This window comes from Acanthopagrus latus, chromosome 13, assembly GCF_904848185.1.
Source record: "Acanthopagrus latus isolate v.2019 chromosome 13, fAcaLat1.1, whole genome shotgun sequence".
In the NCBI taxonomy this organism is placed as follows: Eukaryota; Metazoa; Chordata; class Actinopteri; order Spariformes; family Sparidae; genus Acanthopagrus; species Acanthopagrus latus.
The window spans coordinates 27209385-27230699 of NC_051051.1; the positions used below are offsets into that span (position 1 = coordinate 27209385).

Consider the following 21315-nt stretch of genomic DNA (forward strand, 5'->3'; position numbering starts at 1 on the left):
TGTGTGTGTGTGTGTGTGTGTGTGTGTGTGTGTGTGTGTGTGTCTCAGGCAGTGGAGTGTGAGGGCAGATATGGACGATAGAATGAAAACAGAGCAAAAACAACAGCTGGGGGAGATATTAACCACGGAGCACGCAGCCCCGCCCAGCACACACACACACACACACACACACACACACACAGCTCCACTTCTCACACCCTGACCCACCCAATGAAACGCTGGCAGCCCCCACCCTGCAGCCTGCAGCCTGCGCCTCTCTCTCTCTGGTTCACCCACCTGTTAGCTCACTGATAGCTCGGCGCTAACGCTGCTCTCATGTTACCCAACAGGAGTTGGTTTCCTGGGTGCTCAGTAAGTCGCTCGCCCACACAGATCACCCTGACTGTAACCTTTAAAGCAAACTTTACTAAAGTTTTCAGAACAGATGTGTAGCTCACCGTGACTTCAAGTTTCCTGCAAACTAAAAGGAAAATCCACCTTCAGACGACCAAAAAACTGCTGCTAATCATGACAGATTTCAGAATTCTGTCTGAGAATTTCTGCTAAATCTAAAACAAGAAAGTCAGTGTGAGCAGCAAACAGGTGGAGGTGAGCGGAGGAGTCCAATTAAGAGCCCGACTGTCTTAATTATGCTTTGGTGGCAAACAGCATCATGTCTGTTCACCTCGTAATTAATGCCAGCAGTAACATGATTTGAATATGTAGGCGTAATTAGCAGACCATTACTGAAGTGCTGTTTTTAATGCAGCGCCAATTAGGAGCAGCATTAGTATTTAACGAGCCTGCTGATGTATAGATGCTTCATGCAGTGACAGATGAACTCCAGTGTGTAAAAAGACGTGATAGAAATAACATGATGTGAATTATAAGCGGCTGTGAGACGTGGAGCTGACCGTCCATCAGCATGTTGGAGATAATCCGTGAACTGCTCCTTTAGGAATATAAAAGAAGTTGGAAATATTCAATAAATCACTTGTGGCTCGTGTTCAGAGATTTGTGCTGTACAAAGTGTGTTTCCAGCGTCCTGCACTGCCGTGCAACCAACATGCGATGCTCCTGCTCACCTTTGTTTCCACTTCTTTACAAATACTTTACATAACCGGGCTGAACTGGACTTGTTTGAAACCTGTCTGATTGTTAGTGCAGCTACACCCGATCCACTCGCACGCTGACAGCAGTCTGCAGCAGCTCCACTCCTTCTCTCCACAATGAAGTTATTAAATCAAATGTCATCATAACTGACAGTCAGACAATAACAAAATAAACTCTCCTCCACTGAGACCTTGGAGAACTAAACTGCAGCCATCAACTTTCATTACCCATGAAATTCATCAGGTCAATCATCAGGTTTCCTACGATTCCCAGCATGCTTCCCTGTGACCTTTATAAGAATGTGCCCGAACCTGCTGAATCCAGCTGTTGAGCATTATGAGTGGGTGAAGACAGCGAGCCTCCGGGAGTTCAGAGGTCAGGAGAGTTTGAGAAGCTTGTGACTCAACTGTAAATCAATGAATCTGTAGGAACTCCTGACATCGTCTGTTCAGAGTCAGTTTCATGTGAAGCAGTCAGTTTTCCTTTTTCCCTTTTTCAGTTCTAATGTCACACAAAAATAGAAAGTCAGAGCTGAAATGGGACGAACGATGAACGATGAGGAACTTAAGAGGAAGATATTTAATTCAATCGGTGCAAAAACCTGCAAAAACATTTCTCTCCTGAGGCTGAAGAAACCTCAACGTGTCTTTTAATTTGTTCAAAATCATCACGTCTATGAATGGAAAGTCACAAACATCTCTGCTCGGGCGTCGTGAATCTTTCAACACCAGAAACGCTCGTTAAAGACGCCGTCAGCGGCCGCGACGCCTCGGCTTAACTCAGGAAACAGTCTGTTTGTGCTGGAACCAGCTGACTTTATCTCACCGCGGATTATTTCACTCGGTTTAAAAACACCATATTTTTAGAGCTGAATGGCCTGAATGGCAGGATTTCTGCTGAGGTCAGATGAATTAGGAGCGCCGACTCAACTGACGTCCACTGTGAAACAAGAAGAAGCAACAACATCCACAGGAGCTGCAACATCACCAGACTCCCTTAACAAACTGCACAATTTTGAGTTTTGCTGCATAAGAAGAAACTTCATAAATGTTTTGAATCACTGTCTGCAACACATTATAATTTATTGTCTCCTTCTTGTAAATTCAGCATTAAATCAGAACATGAAGTTGTTTGTTTCCTTGTAAAAAAAATTACAAAGACACTAAACAGGAACAATATAGGCGACTTCTTTGTCCCCGTGGAGAAAGTCCCCAGACTCCCTTAACAAATGTGTCAGTTTAGTGAGTTGTTGAGCTGGAGACACTTTATAAACCCTGTGAAACTCTGTCTCTGACTCATTCTGCATTATTTGGACCTTCTTGTTAATTCAGCAAATGTTCTACATGAACTTCTTTCTGTTTTTGAGTAGAAACATGGAGTCTGTTTGTCTCAGTGATGGACGGGTTTGTTTCATACAGAGCAGGAAGTGACATCACATCACAGGTGGTCACTCAGACGCAGGTCAGAGTCAGCTGTGAGCTGACGGACTGAGAGCTGAACGCTGTGATTGGATCACTCGGGGTGGATGCTGAGATCAGGTCTGAATTCCTCCTTAAAGACACTTCATGATAATGATTATTAAGATTATCGGCTGCAGGAACACATGATCTATCAGCTGACACACTAATCGACTGACATGAGTGAAAGTACCCACATGGTCGAGTCGTACCTGCTTTCTGTCCAATCAGAGCTGCTGTTTGCTTTGTTTTTGTTTTTTCACTTCCTGGAAGCTCTGCTGTGGAGGAAGTGGGCTGCCAACAATGACATCATCATCCTGCACCAGCAGAGGGAGCTGCATCTGTCCACTATCTGCACCGCATTCATCCCCCATCATCATCATCATCATCATCATCATCATCATCATCATCATCACCACCATCATCATCACCACCATCATCATCATCACCACCATCATCATCATCACCATCATCTCTCTCTGCATCCCAAAAACCGTGAATGTTCCGTGGATGCTCAAACGTGGATTCACACACACATAAACACACACATGCACTGACGAACAGTCATGCTAGCAAAGCCCTCCTGGCAAAAGCACAGCAAACAGGCCTCTAACCTCTCTCACACACACACACACACACACACACACACACACACACACACACAGTGGGAGTAATAGAGTGTGTGTATACATGTGTGTGACAGTGTATGTGTGTGTGTTTTGTGGCCTGTCTTTGTGCATGAGTGCTCCTGTTTGCTGGAGGACAACTGCCTTGTTTATGTGCATACATCAGTGACACACACACACACGCACACACACACACATACACATGCACACACACACACACAAATACACATGCACAGAGGACCTCATTGTGTGTGTATCTGTGTGTGTATAAGAGAGAGAGAGATTACAGCCCTATTCACTGTGCTGTGCTGGCAGGTATTCAGTGTGTGTGTGTGCGTGTGTGTGTGTGTGTGTGTTCGCCTTTGGCTGAAGCAGCGAGTTAGAGAGAGAGAGAGAGAGAGAGGGAAGCTGGTCTGGAAAGGTGGAGGAGGAAGAGGAGGAGAAGTGAAGAGGGAGGAGGAAGGAGGGGGGGAGGGGTCAGGCTACACAGTCTTTTCGGCAACTCCCGCCAGAGCCGAGGTTGCCATGGTGACGGGGCGAGCGGAAGCAGAGCCTCCCTCGACATATCCTATTAGGGCGAGAGAGAGAGAGAGAGAGAGAGAGAGAGAGAGAGAGGGAGAGTGAAGTGAGAGTTGGAAAGAGAAAGTAGAAGAAGACGAAGAAGAAGACGAAGAAGAAGAGTGATGGCGGGAGAAAGAGTATACACGTGTATGTGTGTGTGTGCACGTGTGTGTGTGTGTGTGTGTGTGTGTGTGTGTGTGTGTGTGTGTGTGTGTGGAAGAGGGACAGGAAGTCGTCTGGTAACTTCTGCCAGGAAAAGTTGTGACGAGGCCGCAGCATGACATCCGACCTCCTTACAAACGCTCGTCAACCAACCAGCATGTTTTAATCAGCACATTTCTTCATCTCCTCATGTATCTCAGCCTCCTCCAGCTGCCAACCTGCTCATGAGCAAGGCACTTCCCCTCGCTCCGCTCAGTGTTGATGTACTCATCAACATTCCCGACAAGTCCTCTCGACTGGACGTTGGAGGAAAACAGTGAGAAAAACGGATATATAAAGACTGTTTCACGCTGATATTGTTTCAGGATCATACTCAATAACTGCATGTCGCCACAACGTGAAACATTTGATGACGTCATCTCGAGCTTTGAGAATCACTGACTGACTTCATCGACCAGCCGATCAATCAACACTAACTAATGATCGTTAGTTGCAGCTCTTCATCGTCCTCTGATTATTGTATTGCTGCAGTCAGTCTTTGAAGAGATCTCATTCATCCTCTCGTGCTACTTCTTCTGTTTCAATATCTGCATTTTCTTTCAGTACACTCTTAGATATGTTTTGTCCCTGGTGGGCCACCATACCCAAAGAGTTTGCAAAGGCAGATAAACCAGAACAGTCAAACAATTGGCCTTTCTACTTTGTTTACGGGGACGAAGGACGAGTCCTGATGTGAAAGTGAGAACAGAGAAGCTGAACATGAACTGAGACGAGAGGCGTTTATGTGTTTGTCGTCTCCCGGAGGAGCGAATACCAGGAGGATCTGCTTCCTGGAGACTTTATCTGGGGACAGGAAACTCCACTCCCCTCTGTTAGAGGCAGCCACTGAGGTGTGGTCAACATACACACACACACACACACACACACTCACACACACCCTCTGCTTAATGATCCCTTACGCAATCCTACTCCACCCAGCCCCCACCCTTTACTAACCCAAACCATGCCACAACACACACACACACACAGACCCCTCCCCCATATCCCCACACCCTCATAGCCTCATGTGAACACACACACACACACACACACACACACACACGCGCGCACACACATATACACATCAATAAGAAACAAATCAAAAACGTGGCAAATAAACGGCCTCAGAACAACCTGCCAGTCAAGAGACAAAAACAACCAAATACGAGTGACAGCTTTAAAGTGTTTATCGAGGCGTCTCTGTCTGTGTTGAGGGATACTGTGGTAAAACTGTGTTTTCTTCATATCATTATTCTATTATTTGACATAATTCTGCTGAGTGAAGCCTGTTGGTGAATCAAAGTGGTCTGAACATTAAACCTTGAGGAACTCGTGCAGGTCACGTGTAGTTTTGGACGTCTGAGAGCTTTCTGGAGAACAAACACAGAAGCTTGTATTGTGCGATGAGCCGTGCAGAATACAGAGTTCGCGGAGCTGCAGGCGACGTTAGTTTGGCTTCTTCTTCACCAACCTCCTAAAAACAAAAAGCGCGTTGGCTCTGCTGCAAACGATGACAAAGCTGCTAATTCTGCACGACCTTTGTGACGAGTCTGAGCAGGTTCAGTGCAACTTCGTGTCTGATTCCTTGGAAAGATGAATTTGTTGATTACACCAGTTTTTTTTAGGTGGGATCAAAATACAACAGCACGGGAGCATCGGCTGAACGAGTGATTCATGGAAACACATGCCAAGACAATCCTGAGTTTATCTGTGAGTGTGGGATCATTATTTCTAACCTCACCGTAAATCTATCAATCACATTTTGGCATCAAACTAGCAGAGTAGCATCTGAAAATCTGTTGATCCCAGTTCATTAAAAACAACAAATGAAGACAGAAAAGTGAAACTCAATGCTGACACCAACACAATGAACATGATCTGCTTTCATCTGCTGAAAATATTTAAGTTATCAACCTCTGCAACAGTTAAAGGAGTTCTGTGAGTCGACTTGTCGGCTGCTGTTTGGTGTCACGCCAAATTCAAAAGGAGCAATCAACAATTTCTGCAGAAGACACTTAATTGTTGAGCTTCATTCCCAGGTCGTCACACACCAAAACCAATACCTCCGTTTCAACATGTATAACTGAAACCACTGAATGTTTTCAGCCAGATGTCGATGTATGTTCCAACGTTTGGTGGCAACAGGTTTGAATCTATTCTGCTGCTGGTCGTGGAGACAGAACGAGGAGTTTTAACCTGAACTGAATGATTTCTGCGCCTGAGCGCTGTCACAACATGAAGATAAACTGTGAAGTTGCATCAGAAGACTTCTGCGTGCTGCTGATCAGATCGACTCTGCAGAAGCTGTATACTCGTGTCATGGAGGTTTAGAGGTCAGGTGTCAAGTGTAAAACAACACATGTCTAGACTGTTCAACCAAACTTTAACCTCAGTGAAGACAAACCACCGCTGACGTTCAGAAACACCATGTTTGGCTCCATGTTATGTTGAGTTTGTCATGACCTTGTACAGTGTCTTGTTTTCTGGTTTCCCCTGACCGTCTCTCTGCAGCTCGCTCTCTGTCAGACTTCACATCTAAACACAACTAACTCGACCCGACGACGTGACGTCAGCACAGTTTTACTTACTTAAATCAGACTTAACACAAACGCTCTCATGCTGCTCAGATGAAGCTCAGCTGGTTTCCTGTCCTGGATGTGACTTTCCTCTCAACTTCTCCCATCTCCACTCATGAGCAGACCACTCCCTGCCGACAGGGCCGAGCCCACATTCTCACATGCCGTCACAAACGCAAATCCAAGTCTGAATTCAGTGTCGTGGATAACCTGGACTGCAAGGTTTCTGGGATTGTCAGTTCAGTGATGTCACAAAATTTGCTCTGTAGGTTCAGCTAACGGACTGAAACTGTAGTCGTCCATGTTTGACAGGTAACTAACAAGCACTCCACCTGACAGCAAGTCCAACTGAGAACATGTTTCATGCTGAATCCGACTGAAGACAGAACTCTACTCCTGTCGGACCACATCGCTGTCATTATTGCAGCTTCTTGAGTCAAAATCACACTGAGAGCCTCTGTGTTGAATTGTTGTACTCCTCAGGTGGATGTATACACCTGAAAATTCACCTCAAGTAGTTTGATTCATTCTAAAATACATGAATTTACAGGACATGCACTTAAATCACTTCCAACTTAAATGTACAAACACAAAAATCTGTTTTAAATATCAACATTAAAAAGCTAAGTTTGGACGATGCAATGCTCCGATCATCCTGTTTAATACATGTTTAAATAAAGTACCAGTTTCACAAGGTTGTAATTGTGATCAAATAAGGACTCTTCCATTATTTTACCAGATTTATGTTATTAAAAAAACAAATCTTAAACAACAGAATAAATTTATTTCATTGTTAATTGTCACTAATTGTATCTCATCTTGTAACTTTGTAATTAAAGTATTGAACCTGAATGAAACAGTTTCCTCTACAAAATATAACAAATACATATTTGTGGGTAAAAAAGTACATTTTCTATAATAGCAGAATATTCTGACGTCATTGCTTTTAACCTTTGACCTTTTGGATCATCAGATGTCAAAACGTCACCATTTTTATCCAATTAAACATTTGCATACATTCGTATCCCAGTTATTGCATCATTGTTTGAGTTTTGACCAAAATGTGTTTTGTGTTGTCACAATGACCTTTGACCTCTAGCATTCTTGAAAGATCACTTTCACAAGAAGGGGAAGGACGGACGGACGGACGGACGGGCAACCAGAGAAACACAAAGCCTCCAGCATCCACAGCTGCCTGCATGGAGGCATGAAATGGTCATTTTTATAAATTTTAAATAGATAAATGTATTGTCAGTTTATAGTTACAGATCAGTCATCACATCTTACATCAGATGTCTAAAGTCTCAGTCTGTAACTGTAACTTCCTTCTTCATGTATTCGTGTATGACAGGAAATGTCCGTAAATTAACTGGAAAAAGTCTGAAACTACACATTTTTTACAGTGTACTCTTCAAAGTGCATGCTAACGTGTTAGCATGGCGCACAGATGGTACGTGTGCTCTCACTGTACTTTATTGACCTCCTCACTTTTATGGCCACAGTCAAACAAACATCTCTTCAGCTGCCCGTCACTTCCTCTGAACTCAGCCTGTTAGCATTGTTAGCATTCCTCATGCAAACCAAAGGGAGCAGTTAGCCTCAGCGTCGGTCTGCTGGCTGCACAGAGCCGACAGCATGATGAAAAACAGGAGAAAAAAAACATCTGAGAGCTCAGAGGAGGACAAAATGGATGGCAGTCATAATCCTGCAGTGCAGCCTTTCCTTATCTGACGTCCACACCCTCTCCACCTCCACCTCCACCTCTTTACAGTCCATCCTATCTCCCCTCTCTCCATCTGCACCCTCTCCTCGCCGCCAGTTTGTTTCTCGTCTCTCTTCTTTCCCACAGCGTCCTCTCTTCATACCTCACCCTCACAACAGCCTCCGCTCCTCCGTCCTCAGTATGGTGGCTGCTGTAGCGTGCCCGTGACTCCGTCAGGCTTCACCTTATCATTACCGCTCACGCCCTTCATTCTATAGCCTCCTCCGTCTCCGATTATAACAGGTTGCATGGACCTGCCCATCAACTAAACACTGAAGTCAGACATGTCAAAGGTGTAGCGACATGTCTGCACTGCTCACCTGTAAGCAAACACTCCCAACGTAAATATTGCTTATGATTATATTTAATAAGCATTAAGTCTATCCACAGTGTCGCTAATCAGGACGGGAAGCCACAACCATACATGCTCAACATGAGCTGTGAGAAGTCGGTCTGTCTCTTCTAACCATCACGAGCCGCCAGTCAAAGTTCATCAGTGAGAACGAGGCTCTGAAACCTCCCGTCGTCACCACCATCACTTACTGACAGCTCCTGTCATTCAGGACAAACCTTCAACCAGTTGTTGTTTACATCCAAACATGCATGAAAACAGGCTGAGATTCATGACCTGAGATCAGTTCACTACAACACAATGCAGATTCGTCTCAACTAAGCATTTCTGTGGTGAAGTGCTCTTATTATTGGACATCAGCCTGCCAAAGAAATGTAATACATGAAAGATGTCATGGGATTTATGGGTACTGAGAGATTTCAGTGATCACAGACACATGAAACAACTCAAACAGCTCCAGAAATTATCATCAAAGTCCAAAATACAGTCGCACACAGAAGCAAAAACTAAAAGTCAAATCTGGAACATTGTGCCAAGAACAGACTGATTCTACAAAGAGGAAAACAGAAAATGAAGACATCACAGACGGACGAAGAAGACGAAGCAGCATCCTGCACAGTAACGACTGATACTGATAATTAGTGCTCAGGTGCACAACTGAGTAAATGTACTTAGTTACATTCCATCATGAAATGAGGACTTGGTCACATTATTAAACTTTTCTTCGATGAGCTGTTCTGTTATTTTGGCTCCTCTGAATGATCTGGTTTAAAGGGCAACACCACCTATTTTACCTGGCGCCTACATTACCCACAATGCATCTTATCCACTGGGTGACATCACATAAGGCAACTCATCAGATTACATGCAGCTTCCTCTGGAGCCACAGAAGGCTTTGTACTAGTTTCCTCACATGTCAACAGTCTCCATTTAAAGGCTCAGACTGTTTACACCAGTCGAATCCTCTGAGACGTGAACGTCTCACATAACGCAGATTCATGTGTATAAAACGAGGAGTCGACCTACAGATTGGAGCCCTCCCCCGCCTCAGAGAAGCTCCCAGCTTCACTGTAGATCAAGAGCAAAAAGCTCTGCGCTCTGATTTAGTTTCATGTATCAGCAGACGGTCTGACCCAAATAGCACAATCCTGAGGAATCAAACCACCGGGGCATTGCGGCGACGTGCAGGCCGGCCCCAGCAGGAGGAGGTTCTCCTCTCCTGTCAGGGCGCCGCGGTGCTGCCGGGACCTCTGACCTCTTCACCGTTTGCTCCACAGAGCTTGTTCACCTGATGTTCTCCCTGGAAGTCACTCAGGATTAAAACAAGCCAGAGGCCAACGTGGCCAAAGTGTTCAGTCACAGTGTCTGCTTCATCACGTTCTACGCTTCAGGCCTCCATCAGGAACGCCTGCTCCACCCACCCAGCGTCCTGACATCACGCCATCATCGCTATAATGTCAGACAACAAGTTTTTATCTGTCTCGTTCCACATCAATCCATCCACTGCTGCTGCAGACGGACGGAGTCTCCAGACATCCTGCTGAGTCATCTCTAACACAACACTGTGCAGACGTAACAGTTGTAGTCCAACAGCTTCATCGTTCATCAAGCGACAGTTTTAGTTTCACTTTAGAAACTGAATTTCTTCAGGAAATGTTCAAAGACGTCAACCTTTGTTCTGTAAAACTGTGGAAGGTATTTTTCATTATCGTCAATGGAAACAAATTAATGGAAATAAATCAACCGTAAACTTTTCTTTCTAATATCAAAAACAAGAAGAAGAAGAAGAACTGATGACATCACTTCAACTTTTCTACATCTCCACAAAACTAAAAGCTCAGAAACTCATGACCTTCATCACAACATCATCAGACTCCTCCTCCTCCTCTTCCTCCCCTCTGAACGACCCTGTACCTCCGTCACTCCTCCACTCCTCCACCTTCAGATCTCCATCTATCATCATGTCATCAACCAAACAGAATTTCCATTTCTCTCAGCCTGCCCACCTTCACTTCCTCCAAACCAACAAAAATAAATCCTGACCAAGTTTGTAAAGTGGAACGAGGACCGATGACTAACATGACGTTGCTGCTGTGTCGGCGGGACGACTGATCACAAACCTGCAGTCGTTTTCTTCATTAACAGAAAATAATAAACGCAGCTCGCTGAGTAAGACGAGGAAAAGGAAAGTCCCCGCTGACCTTTGATCAGACTGCTGTCACAGGTAAACACATACCTGGGAGTTGTCGTTCACAAAGAGCACACACGCCTGTGAACCGCAGCACAGCTAGTACAAACACATTTATTCAGGAGGGAAATCAGAAGGCAGTCTCTGACATGTTTACTCTGAATGACGAACACAAAGACTACAGCCGGCAGCCAACTAGCATCACCAGCACCTGTGTGAGAGGACGCCACCCTCCACACCACCAGGTGGCGTTAGCCTGAAATGGTGCGAGTGCGTCTGATGAACACCATGTCTGATGAGAAGCTGTAAAAAGTCGAGCTGAACAGCTGATCAGAGTGATTCTCTCATCCATGGGCTCTGTTGTCGCTTCATGAAGGGACGACGAGTGACAAAACTACCAACACTCACCGACGACCCCGACAGCAACACAACATGGGATCCAACATGGAGGCATTCACCTGTCTCCACCTTTGAGACCAGAAGGCGTCTGCCTGGTGATCGTGGCAGTAAAAGCGTGCAGCTGATTACCTCCCAGAGTTGTAAAGTCCTTCAGAAACTGAAACGCAGCGTTGAGGCGTCTACTGAACCTTCAAACACAATAATCTGCAACTCTGACTGGACTTCTTGTGTGAGATCTCCTCATCTCACTGGTACCTGAAACATCACAGGACCACAGAGCTGTTTTGTTCTGCACCGCCACCTAAACCCCGATCAGATAAAGAGTCTCAATCCACGAACAAAAACCTCTAACGTCAGTTTATCACAGCTTTGATTCGTCTGTAGAAAAAGAGTCAAAGACAACAGAAAAGTCCACTTCTGAGCGTCTTTCTGGTTTTTGTCCATCGTATCAGTTAAGATCTGATGATCCAGCAGGTTGTAAACAAGCTGAGAACATACAACTTTACTCGTCATCTTCTTTTTTTCCCTCCAAACACTCTGGACTTCCTCTGAGGTTTGTTTACGACCGGTCTGATCAGCTGACTGCTCCCGCTACTTGTAATTAGCCTTTAGCGTTACTTTTCCAGATTCCAGCTGTTAACTCGGCGAGTACAAACACTCTTTGATATTGAGCCATGTTTCCTGTTCATCCTTCAATAAAGAGACTACAAGAGTGAATCAAGAGATAATTGGACACATTCATTCTCAGCTCATCAGCAGCTCATTTGTAAATCTTCCTGTCGACATCGTTATGAAGCTCTGAGCTGAGCTCGTGTCAGATTTAATCCCTCGTGTGTTCGATGTGAACTCGACCTGATCAAACTCGTCTGATCAGGAGCGCGTCTGCAGCCACACCCCCTGAATCTCCTCATCCATCTGTCCACCCACAGATGCTCCACCCTCCTCTAATCAATCAACCAATCACCTCCCTCCCGCCCCTCCTCACCGTGCACTCCATCTCCTCTGGCTCCGGTTTGATCTGTACAGAGGGCATGTCTGCCTCGGCCTCCTCCTCCTCCTCCTCCTCCTTCTTCTTCTTCACTGACTGTGTCGCCACTTCCTCTCGCTCTTCCTCGCCTGCTTCCTCCTCGTCCTCCTCCTGCGGCGGCCGAGGTCTGGTCGCCGGCTCCTCCTCCTTCTCCTCTTCCTCCGGCGGCGGCGATGACGATGGCGGCGGCGGCGGCTGCTGGTGCGTCAGGGCGCTCTGCTTGGTCGAGCTCCTCTGCTTCTTCTGGGCGCCGCCGGCACTCTTCTTCTGCTTAGGAGTCGACTGGCACTGAGGAGGAGAAGAAGAGGAGAAGGTAAGAAGAGAGGAGGTGATGAGGAGAAGAAAGGGGGGAGGGGGAAGGAAAGGGTGAGAACAATTTAGGGAAGAAAAGCCAAAACTTCCAGGCTGGGGAGGGGGAGAGAGTGGAAGGAGGGGATTTGTTAAAGGATTTGAAGAGGGAATGAGGAGTGAAGGGGGCAGGGGAGGAGAGGAAGAGGAAGAAGAAGAGGAGGAGGAGGAGGAGGAGGAGGAGGAGGAGGGAGATAAGAGGAGGAGGAAGACAGGTAGGGGAGGAAGCGAGACAGGAAGTGGCAGGCTAGAGTTAGGAGGGGGGGAAACACATGGCAACAAGAATTACCTCTGCTCTAAAAACTGCAAAAGAAAAACCCCTCTGAAAAACCTGCCAGGAGGGGGGGTTAAAACACACACACACACACACACACACACACAGACACACACACACTGTTTGAGAAAAGATAGAAAATTAAAGGCAGAGAGGAGGCAGAGAGACAAAGGCCTAATCCTGAGGCTGCCACTGAGGGAATGAGAGTGAAAGAGAAATAACAGAGGCTCAGAGAGAGAGAGAGAGCAGGGAGGAGTAGCCGTGAGCTGACCCCTCCCTCTCTTTCAGCGGCAGGCAGGCGGACACACCCTTTTCTGGAAGCCAACACACACACACACACACACACACACACACACACACACTGAAAGAGAGAGAGAGAGGTGTGGGGAGTGCTGCGGCAGAGAGACTCGACACACACGCCCATTCTCTTCTTCTTCTTCTTCTTCTTCTTCTTCTTCTTCTTCTTCTTCTTCTTCTTCTTCTTCTTCTACTTCTGTCTCCATTTTCCCTCCATGTCCACTTCCTCTCTCTCTCTCACACACACACACACACACACACACACACACACACACACACACACACATTTAAATGGACTTCTTCTGCGACAGATAAAAAGCAGCAGAGGAAACTTATTAACAGAGCGAGTGAACCGATTCTGAAACGTTTCTAAACATGTGAATCATCTACTGGAAGGTTTTCCTGTGGATGTCAGCGTGAACTGACAATACATACGATAGCAGAGTTTCTGTGCCAGCACCAAAACAAAGCTGCTCTCAGTCCTGTTCCCACAGAGGCCTTCGTCTCGTTTGGAGGATTTGCTCTGTCCCCTCTCCTCCCCCCACATGTTGATGAAACTCAGGTGAAGTGTCGGAGTCCACAACACATTTCTGGTTGAGACTGAATTATCTGCAGCCTCTGCAGCAGAGATCACAAACTGATCTGAGGAGACGATACTTTCACCCTCGACGTGCGATCGGCCTCGTGCATGCTAACACTGTTAGCGCCACAGCTACAGTGAAGACCTCAGTTTGTTTTACTGTGAAGCAGCAGAAATGTTCTGACGAGTTGTAATTGAGGTTCAGTCGACGGCTTCACTGTTAATGTTTAATGATTCATTTGTCTTCTCTCACTTATTGCTGTGGCTGCTGACTGCCTGTTTTATAATGTAACTCACCGTTATATTTTATTTGTCACATACGAACACTTTGGACTGAATCTCTACATGAAAAATACAATTCTTACTCTTTATGTCATTACAAAATGTCAGAAACTAAGTTTCTAAGTTCTGTCAGTCACAAACAGAGACACAAAGAAGAGAAGTATATTCTCACAGTGAGCGGCTGGAACAGCTATACAAGTATTTAAATGATCAATTATCAAAATTGCTGCCAGTTACTTGATTAATGGACCAATCAAGGTGACTTACAGTGACAGAATTATTTAAAACCTGTTGTAATTTAAGTCTTCCAGCCATATTTATTTCAACACCAGGAAGAAAATCTATTTAAAGTCTTAATTTCTGTCGTTCCTGGTCCCGCTCGTCGCCACGCTGTGACCCACCGCTGGGTCATGACCCTCAGTTTGAACAGCGCTGATCTGCACCGGTGGAAGTTGTAAAAGCAGATGACTTCCCTTCCTCTTCTCTCTGCTCCATCTTCCCCTTCGAGCTCAGCTGTTTCTGGTGTGAATGTGGTCACAGCCGACGTTTAACTGGAATTTTTCAGCGTTGTGGTTTTTCAGATGAGATGTGCACGTCTGCATCGACCTCAACTTCTTCTGTGAGTCTACGTGTCTGAACCCGACCTGAGTCGACACAGTCAGAATCCTTCTCTTTGGTCTCCTGATGAACCCGGACACACTGAAGTACCGTCAGGCTGACAGACAGACGGGTCGGTCCATTGTGTCGACAGGGTCATAATGTGTTTTAAAACAGGAAGTGATAGAAACAGTGTGAAGTCTTTCTCACAGTGCAGCGGACTCAAATACACAAACCGCTTCTTTACTTCCTGTTTGCAGTCGTGACCCTGATGCACAGCTCAGTTCTGTATACGGTGAAGTCCAGAAGGACGACGTGATCGGGTCCAAATCCTTCTTTGGTATTAAAACTGACTCAGTAGTGAAGCTGCCGCCCAGCTGATGACACAGAACTACATCTTCTGATCCAATGACACAAAAGGCAAATTCATTGAGAGCAACAACTGTCTCCAGCTCAGTGCTCGAGTTACTTACTGTACTTTAACTGGTGTGGTAGTAGTACAAACAGCAGTAGTTGTAGAAGTAAAAGTACCACGAAGCAGTAAAAGAGGAGACGACCTCACTGATGGACTGTAACTAAGTACATTTACTCAAGTACTAAACCTGTAAACGTGCATCATCCTGCAGCAGTTTTAAATGATACTGAGTTATTTTATCATTACAGTTACTAGTTAGTTTGCAGATTACTTTGCTGCATCGGGGCCAAAGTAACTTCAATTACATCTGACGATCAGTCGACACATAGTTTACAGTAAATACACACGTGTATCTATGTTTCAGTTACTTTATTTGTACTTTTGATACTTTGAGGTGTAACATTTACACATTAGTACCATTGTGACACACTATCTATAATTTTACTGGAGTATAATCTTTGGCTACTTTTGCAGATCTGATTACTGTCCAGCAGCCGGAAAGTATCGTATGAAATTAAAAGTATTTTACTGAACTGGTCCTGCTGTCGGTGAGTGTGTGTATTTACAGGAACTGGGGGAAGTTGTGTCACAGTGATAAAATGTGTGCAGCAGTTTTGAGAAGCAGCTTCCTTCACTTCACTTCTGGCATTTCACTCTTGCACAGCTGCTGATTTATGAACACAGTCTGCGGTTAATGTGCTGAAAATCTGAGGTTCAGCACAAAGTCCATCAGAGTCTTCCGTGTCTGAGTCCAGTACTGCGAGAGTCCATGAAGGGAACAGTCGGGTCGGGTTGAACGTGACATCATCGCTGGACTTTCTTTCAGAGAAACTAACAAGTGGTTTTATTTATTTATCTGGTTGCTGCTCTGCTCTCTGCAGACTCACACTCAGAGCTGTGTGCCGGTGTTACGGGCCGACATGTGACCCGGCTCCAGTGGATTCCACAGCGAGGTGTGGCCTCAGCCAATCAGCCTGGGTGTGGCTGCGAGCACCGCCCCTCCCCCACACACACTCACAGGGGACAGAGACACTGGTCTCTCAGTCCCATTGTGACGGGACAGAGCCCCCTCTGTGTCTCCAAACAAAGGTGAAGGCAGCTTGATGTCACACCTTCCCCCCAACCAGCAACCAGCACACAGCCAGCGACTGAAAACACACCACACAACCTCCAACAGTCATCCGACTGTCTTTTAGTTTTCATCTGGTTATTTCAAACTCCACCAGTATCGAGCTTTGACTCAATCAAAATCAGCTCCCATCATTTAGCAGCAGTTTGAACGCACCGATTCAACCGATCTCACCAATGAGATACAAGACACATCATCACCAGACTCCCTTCACAAATCATCTGATTCTCAGAGTTGTTTCATGAGAGAGAAACTGAACAAACTTTGTGAAACGGTTATTACAAATTCTGAATAACTGGAGCCTTCTTGTGAATTCAGCATGAAGTCAGAACATGAAGTTGTTTGTTTCTTTGTGTTAAACCATCCTGTCTGTCTCAGTGACGGACGGGTTTATTTGCATGTAGAGCAGGAAGTGAGATCTGATCACAAGTGGTCACTCAGACACAGGTTAGTGTGTCAGGTGTGAACCGACAGAGTTCCCTGTGATTTCTACAACAACAGGAGCCGGAGATGGACCACAATGCACTGCAGCTAGAAGAGAGGTTGCACTTTAAGTACCAAGTGCAACTTCTGAATCATGTTCATGCGGGTATGTGTTGATTTCCTGCTTCTAGGATGCACTCAAAACTTTACATGACAGCGAAAACTTCCTGTGTCATTGTACACGCGCGCAGGAAACCGTAAGTTATGCAAAGCTGCTGTTAAGAATTTGACTACATGTAAATCATAACTGCACGAGGAACAAATGTTCAAGAAGTCTGAATTCTGAGAAGAAACAAGATGAGCAGAATTAATCTGACAGAGAAACGTGAGGCGCGAAGTTTAACAGTCAGACATCTTGAATCCTGGTGTTGGAGTTGTTCTGTAAGAGCAGACGCCGTCACATTATATAGTTTTGAATGTTTTACAAGCTGCTTCTTTGTTCCTTTATCACGTGTTGTTAAACTGCTCTCTGCTCTGATTGGCCACTTCTCACCTGCCTTTCATGTTCAACCTGTCGACTCAGCTCTGTTCTTGCTGCATGAATAAAAAGGACTCCTGAATGATCCTGAACCCAGTCAACGTCATCATCCTCTTCACCTGACAACAACTACCTCCTCACACCTCTGAACCAAACCTCATCCAGATTTCGACATGTTTATAAAAGTCACGACTGAAGAAGTTTGTCAGGGAATTTTTGCAAACAGAATTTCCCTATAAATCAGATCTGGTGCTCGTCAGCCAGACGCGATCTGAAGAACTTCTTTCTCTTTTTGTGAGGCACCATTTTTAGGTGAGTGTCTCGAGGAAGGAGGATTTGTTTTTGTCTGCTGGAAAGAGCTGAAGGCTGCGGGCGGTGCAGCTGAAGGGCAGAACTCCACCCGCAGCTTTAGGTCAGATGCACTCCCTAAACTCCAACTTCTTCTCTGAAACATCCACAAAAATCTGATTTTATAAATGTTCTCCTTCTGTCAAAAGCTAGTCTGTTATAATAAGTTGTATCTGACATGAACTAGCAGCTGCCGCTCACCTGAGAGACCTGGTCAGGGGATCATTCACGTCATTCTTCAGGTGGAATTCTTGTTTGAAAGTAAATTTGCACCACTGACCAACAGAGCACTGCAGGAATAACATCATTTTGCAGATTATCCCTGAAGTTACTTCAAACTTTAAGTTGGTTTTGTTTGAATATCTCAACTGTGAGTGTAAACCACAGACTGTACTTCAGGCATCGAGACTGTTAGAACTGTGGCCTTTTATCACACTTTGTGTTTGTTGTCGGAAATTATCAATAGTGACTGAAGCAGAAAAGCGTCAACCTCTTATAAACTTTCTACATACTAGTAGCTAGCTGCTAGCAGCCAGGCTAACCTCGACCATGAGATGATTATCAGTAATGTCCACAATGCTACGTATAGAAACTGCAGCCTGTAGCTGATCACTGAGGTTGAGCTCTAACGGCTGTCTGCTCGTTAGAGCTCGTTAACAATTAACACATCACAGAGAAAATAAAGAGCTATGAGTTATTATGAGCGTCCAGCACTACCATGTTCCTGTGTTAGCAGTTAGCTCCCATGCTACAACAGTTCTGGAATAATAAACTACAACTAAATATTCTGTTAACACGTGCAGATGGATTTCAGGATGCTGCCAGGACATTTTACAGCCATCTTTTAAAGTGTTTGATATTTATGAGTTTTGAGGTGTTGTCTTCATGTTTTATGTCCTAAACAAATGAATGTGTTCAAACATCGGTGCATCAGTGTAGTTATTCACACTCTGACAGATCTGTGAGTGATTACAGATTCCAAGTTTGATAAAAATACACAGTGAAAAACATGAAATCTGATGTTTTGCTGAAGTGCACTGCATTATATTCTGTTTACTGGACTTGGCACTTTAATGAGTTGTGAGCAGCCTCATCATGCGCACAGAGTCCAGAATAAATCTGCTCTACATATTTTGGATGTGGAGACGGGCGTGCTGCAGCCAGACGCGGATCGAAGCGGATTTCCAAATAACTCCTCCGCGTTTGTTCAGACGGAGCCTTGAAGCACTAAATCACAGGAAAAACAAACAAACAACAAATTGAAATTTTAAGTCGTCTGAACTTTGTGGAGTCGTGATCCGGCACACGAGCCACACCCATCCTACGACTGCGAGCACAGCGAGGCAAACACTGAGAATCTTCTGCAAATCCAACTTGATCCACATCTGCTGGAAGACAAGGCAGCGGAGGGGCCGGAGGCCAGGAGGTGTGTGTGTGTGTGTGTGTGTGTGTGTGTGTGTGTGTGTGTGTGTGTGTGTGTGTGTGTGTGTGTGTGTGTGTGTGTGTGTGTGTGTGTGTGTGTGTGTGTGTGTCCTCCCCCCAGAGGAGGGTCCCACTGTGGAGTTCCAGGAATAAAAAGGGCGGGGTGGGTGTGACCCTGTCAGCCTCTGATCCCACCACAGGAAGTCAGTATGGGGGTAGCTGAGAGGGACGAGGAGGACTGAACACAGACGGAGACAGGACGGCGAGTCGAGGACAGTTTTAGTTGCAACAGAGTGGAAACAAATAAAAGTAAAGCTTGTCAACTGCGAGCAAAGTTTGAGAGTTCCCGACTGCGTTTGATGGAGAGCAGATGAAGAAACGTGTTCAGAGGAAGTGAAGCCACATTTATGTCAAATTTAACGATGTGCTGAAACTTTCATGTTTCTTTGTTTCCATGTTTTTTTTTCTCCTTGTGTTCGTCATAAAGAAAGCAGTGAATCATAAAACTCAGCAGAAAACATCCAGAAGATGTTAACTTGTTTAAAAGTCTTTATCATTAACACTCCGAACCAGACACATCGATGTTTCTGGAGCTGTTATCTGTAGCGGTGAGACATCTCACTTCTGTCTCATCTCTGTAGAGAGTTGCACATGCTCAGTTCTGACCTGCAGGATGCCGACAACATGCCGTGGTTACTTTTTAATATCTTTAACTTCAGCGTCTCTTTCAGACGCGTGTCGACTGAAGGATGTGCAAACTGTTGAATGAGCGTTAACAAACCAGCGTCCTGGACCTGAACACACGCCACAGCATCACCTGATGAAGTCTTTGTGGATCCGTCGCCGCTGGGTTTGTTGTTCTGCAGACGTCCACTAGCGGATCAGTCTCCACTTTTCAAACAGGCCACTTTTCATATCTATTTTTATCTGGTGAAGGCTGACTGAGCGTGAACTGAACACTGTGTCTCAGCCTCATACGGTCCCACACATTCACACCCGCTCAGATCAGAACAACCCGTCTGTTACTGCCGAGCCGGAGGCAGGCGAGGAGGCGAGTCACGCCGCACGTTTCTTCATTCACTTCCACCAAACAACGGAAATGTCTTTATTTCTGTGATGTGTGGCGGCGCAGAGATGGAGAGCTGACAGGAGGGCGGCTGGAGGAACAAGCTGCTGAAGATGACAGCTTCACAAACATTTCTACTTTACATTCATACACTGGTAAAAATAATGGTTCAAAACAACTACGGTGTTTGTGTGACCGTCTCCTCAGCTCACCTGAGGCCGGGCAGGGAAGGTTCGTCCAACCATCAGATATATTAAATCACGACAGGCCCGTCAACAGCTCGTCAAACCTCTTTTCTCTCCTCTCTGGCTCTCTGTGATCACCTGTACTACATCTAATAAAGCTGTTTACCACGAGATAAACTCAACTGAGCAGAACAAACGTTCAGTTATCAGTCTTATGTTGGGACAACTCTGTGCTGATTAAGATCTGATTAGTTTTAGCCAAGTAAACCACTTAGAGTAGGAAAACATCTCGTTTTTCAACTCCTCATCAAAAACATCCAAATCTGTTGCCACAGACGTCCAGTTGTATCATCACAAACACTTCGCTGTCATTCCTTCTTCAGTTTTAATAGATGTTTGGTTTACGTGAGTGATGCTGAAGCTCCAGATCATGTTAAAAATCAAGGACTATATTCAAATCTCTATCTCTATATCCCTGGCCTTGAAAAGATTACCAGTTAAAAACAAGCATTTACAAGACTTCACAGGACGAAGTAAAAACACATGCATGATCTTATTTTTTACAGTGTGTGTGAGAGAGCGGGTGGAACAGAGACACTATCTGGGTCAGCGCTCTCCTCTCCGTCACTGCTGCCTCCCTCCAAACCCCCTCGGCCCTGTGTGTGTGTGTCTGTGTGTGTGTGTGTGTGTGTGTGTGTGTGTGTCTGTGTGTGTGTGTCTGTGTGTCTGTGTGTGTGTGTGTTTTGGGTGGGGGTAGGGGGATTGCCCCAGTCAGTCACACTCTGCTCATGCCCCCACATGGTCCACACACACACATACATACACATGTACCGTTCACGCCTGGTTATGCCCACACCCATGAACACACACACACACAGCGATTTTCAACTAAAAACCCTAACGAAGGAAAGACACACACACTCACACACACACACACACACACATACAGACTCGTGCAGATGAAGAGAATTCGTTTCCGTCGCTCCAGTTTTCTGTTTCTGTCTGTTCGACTTTCCTTTAATACTGTTGGTTATCTATGCAGCAGCAGCAGTTAGCCGTTAGCAGCCGTTAGCAGCAGTTAGCAGCAGCAGTGTGGACTTCACTGTCACCTGAGGTAACTATGATAACAATCAGCATGAGAAGAGGAAGACAAATAACCAAAATAAAAGC

The 21315-nt window shown here is 45.4% G+C and overlaps 1 protein-coding gene across 2 annotated transcripts in view; it reads right to left on the minus strand.

Annotated features, from left to right (window-relative positions):
- Positions 1 to 21315, minus strand: part of klf8 (Kruppel-like factor 8) — a 57890-nt gene that overhangs the window by 13298 nt on the left and 23277 nt on the right. For both annotated transcript variants that reach the window (XM_037120359.1, XM_037120358.1), the window contains exon 2: positions 12200 to 12529. In XM_037120359.1, coding sequence (XP_036976254.1) covers positions 12200 to 12529 — 330 coding nt within the window. The remainder of the gene's footprint in view (positions 1 to 12199; positions 12530 to 21315) is intronic.